At 49.6% G+C, this 2,873-nt stretch overlaps 1 protein-coding gene across 1 annotated transcript; it reads right to left on the bottom strand.

Annotated features, from left to right (window-relative positions):
• Positions 1 to 283: 283 nt before the first annotated feature.
• Positions 284 to 2,636, bottom strand: LOC102401606 (antileukoproteinase). The gene is made up of 4 exons (XM_006077626.3): positions 2,479 to 2,636; positions 1,677 to 1,835; positions 1,053 to 1,202; positions 284 to 471 (listed from the first exon to the last, which is right to left on the bottom strand). Exons 1-4 carry the CDS (start codon positions 2,558 to 2,560, stop codon positions 467 to 469), a joined length of 396 nt encoding a protein of 131 aa, XP_006077688.1. The 5' UTR covers positions 2,561 to 2,636; the 3' UTR covers positions 284 to 466.
• Positions 2,637 to 2,873: the final 237 nt, after the last annotated feature.

Below are 2,873 nucleotides of genomic sequence, written 5' to 3'. Positions count from 1 at the left end.
TGCTATTCATTTTGCATTGCATATACCAGTGCTCCATACACAGTGAGAAACTGATTTTTATCACCACTTTGCAAGTTAAGAGATTAAGATGTTAGAGATAAAGTTGTTTGTCCCAAATCACAGAGCTGAGTCTTTTCAGAACTATGATGTGAACTATGATGTGACTAGCTCCTAAGCCTCTTTTGTCCGCTCCATATCTGTAGGAGGGAAGCCTCTTATCCAGATATTTCCTTATCACTACCCACCCACCTTATCCTCCCCAATGTATCACAGAAGCAGTATGTACAGAGAGAAACATGCTCATTTTTTTATTGATAAGTCAACAGGCATTTGTTGGCTTCTTCTGCAAAGAAGATATTGGTGTTAGAACCAAGTCTTGCCAAGGAGTGATCCAAGACTGGGCGTAGAAATGGAATTCCCACACCACACAGAGTAGGAATCCAGAGACTCTCCCAAATGGCAGCAATCAGGCTGGGAGAGAAAATGAGATCAGGGCTTCAATATCGGAACCACCCGAGTCATCTTCACATTCTCCCCTCCAAGAAATCCCTTGAGATAGAGAAAATAGCAAGATGCTGATAGATTGGAATGAGTCTTGGTGTCAGGAGGCTGAGTACAAGCCTCTATTTTACTAGAAAACTCTATAAATCAGAGCCTTGAGCTGGATTATCCTCAAAATCCACTGATCCCTTGGGCTTTGACCCTAAACAACATCCTGGAAATAACCTTAATAACACATACTGAACAGTACTTTTGACAATGCACTTTCAAGTTCATTATATCCATTTTACATATAAGGAAGCTGAGACTGAGAGTTACTTGCCCAGGACCCTTACTCAGAAGGGCTGGGATAGAATCAAAGCCATGAGCCATCCTATGGAAATTCTTGCCCTGAAGCCTGGGAGAGAGGGCTCTTGAAGACCACGGAGTCTGGCAGAAACTCTGCTTGGGGTTGGGATCAGGAGTCCCCTGTTCATATGCTGGGAACTTCAGAGGGGTGAGACAGAGAGAGTTGGAGGGAGGGAGGTCAGTCTGCCCCAGCCCCTCCTTACCTTTCACAGGGGAAATGCAGACTTTCCCACACAAAGCCTTGCAGCACTTTAATGTACCTACGCACTGGTTGTCTGTCTCACAGTGATTGAGGGGTTTAAGCATCAGACATTGGCCATGGACCAATGGACACGTCCCAGGCTTCTTCTTAACTGGAGAGAGTAGAGTCATGGGTTAGAAGGCTTAGGCCTTCCACATCACCCCCCCCCCACTTCTGGGCCGCAGCCCCTGCCCTAGCCTGAGCAGAGAGAATCCCCCTGTGTCCATGACCTCCACGTCCGTCCTGAGGCCAGGAAGTACCCCCTGAACACAGGATCTGTTTCTCCTCTGACATCAAACCCTCAGTCAACGCAGGAGGCCAGTTGTCCAGTGCTGAGTGGTGGGGTGGCTGCCTACTGCCTGGCTATCTGAATGACCAGATGACCATTACCTGCAAAACTGACCTTTTGGCAGACTAGCTGCTTTACCAGCCAAGTGAGTAACTTCCTGTCTGGGGCTGGATGACTTCCTGACAAACTTGGCTCAACAATTCTTGGCAAGGAGGAGGCCTGGCAGGACCCACCCCCGTCTCCCCAAGGCTGTGTCCTTCGTTCCACTCCTCCCCACCAGCTCTTCAACCTTCTCACCTGGGTTTGTGACATTGACAGGGTCCAGGCATTCGGTTCCGCAAGTGTCAAGGCAACATTTCTTCTTGTGTGGACACTGCCAGTCACTACTGCACTTGGGTTTCTCATCTCCAAAGCACTGGGTAGTTTTTCTAGGAGGGCAGGCCCCAGCTTTCAAAGCTTTTGAAGAGAAGTTCAAGAGTTTGGAGGGGGCTGGGTGTTGAGTAGGCCATCACAGCTCCTGGACAAAGCACTGCTCTCCAGCAGTGATCCTCGCCCAGGTGACTGTCCACAAAGTCCGAAGGGAAGCCCCGTCTGGACAAGCTTGATGAAATCACACACATGGTCAGGAGAAAGGCACAGGGCTCCCAGCCAAGGTTTCTGGCCTCAGACAAAAGCAAAGGCTACACATAGGGAGTAAGCAAGGCTGAGGATAATGGAGATGGAGGGAACTAAACAGAGATAAATGGAACTGACTGGGCAGGAGGAGAGCTAGAGCCTGAGGCAGGAAAACAGATTAATGGAAAGAATCAGCAAGAGTCAGACTGATGCCTGGAGTACCAGAGACTAGGAAATAAGGCAGGGAGAGAGAGGAATAAGAACAGCAATGGAGTGAGACCTGGGCTGACAAATGGCAGAGTAAAAGAAGAATTTTCAGATGCTCAGAAGCCCTCACAGAGACCCTGGAGCCCAGGTGGACATGAATACACTCCCAGGGACATCTCCTGAAGCTAAGCTCAGAGTTCACAGTCTAGAGAAGGGTACCTTCCCACACCACCTCTGACGTTGCAGCCAAGATGGTACCAAGGTATCTCCAACTCACCATTTTCAGCACCTTCCACAGCCCAAAGTGCCAGAGTTCCCAGGGCAAGAAGCATAAAGGGGAAGAGGCCACTGAGCTTCATGGTGAGGGCAGGGGTGATGCTGATGGCCAGACCTCCCAATTTATACCTTCACTAGTGGGTGTGGCCTCACCAGCATTTCTTTGGCCCCTCCCAGCTTCCATGGCATAAACAGGAAGTCAGAGACCAGGAAGCTTGATACTAGAGAGGCAGTGGCTCATTCCTATCCCGGGCAAGATGGCAAGGTCACTGAAATAACTGCCAGGGAAAAAACAGAGGAGAGGCTGGCCTGGGATATGTCTGCAGGCTTATGAGAAAACTATCTCAGGTGTCCATCTGAACCCTGAACATTGTGGGGGCGCCACGTCCCTTAGCC

This window comes from Bubalus bubalis, chromosome 14, assembly GCF_019923935.1.
Source record: "Bubalus bubalis isolate 160015118507 breed Murrah chromosome 14, NDDB_SH_1, whole genome shotgun sequence".
NCBI classification, from domain to species: domain Eukaryota; kingdom Metazoa; phylum Chordata; class Mammalia; order Artiodactyla; family Bovidae; genus Bubalus; species Bubalus bubalis.
The sequence above is the reverse complement of the archived record's forward strand: the minus strand, read 5'-3'. Positions and strand labels throughout refer to the sequence as shown.

Bases quoted from the DNA above. Each gene is read 5' to 3' on its own strand.
- LOC102401606 (XM_006077626.3), bottom strand. From the start codon at position 2,560: ATGAAGCTCAGTGGCCTCTTCCCCTTTATGCTTCTTGCCCTGGGAACT. The intron at 1,836-2,478 runs GTGAGTTGGAGA...TCTCTTCAAAAG, and splicing joins TGTGGAAGGTGCTGAAAATG to CTTTGAAAGCTGGGGCCTGC. The intron at 1,203-1,676 runs GTGAGAAGGTTG...TACTCTCTCCAG, and splicing joins TGTCAATGTCACAAACCCAG to TTAAGAAGAAGCCTGGGACG.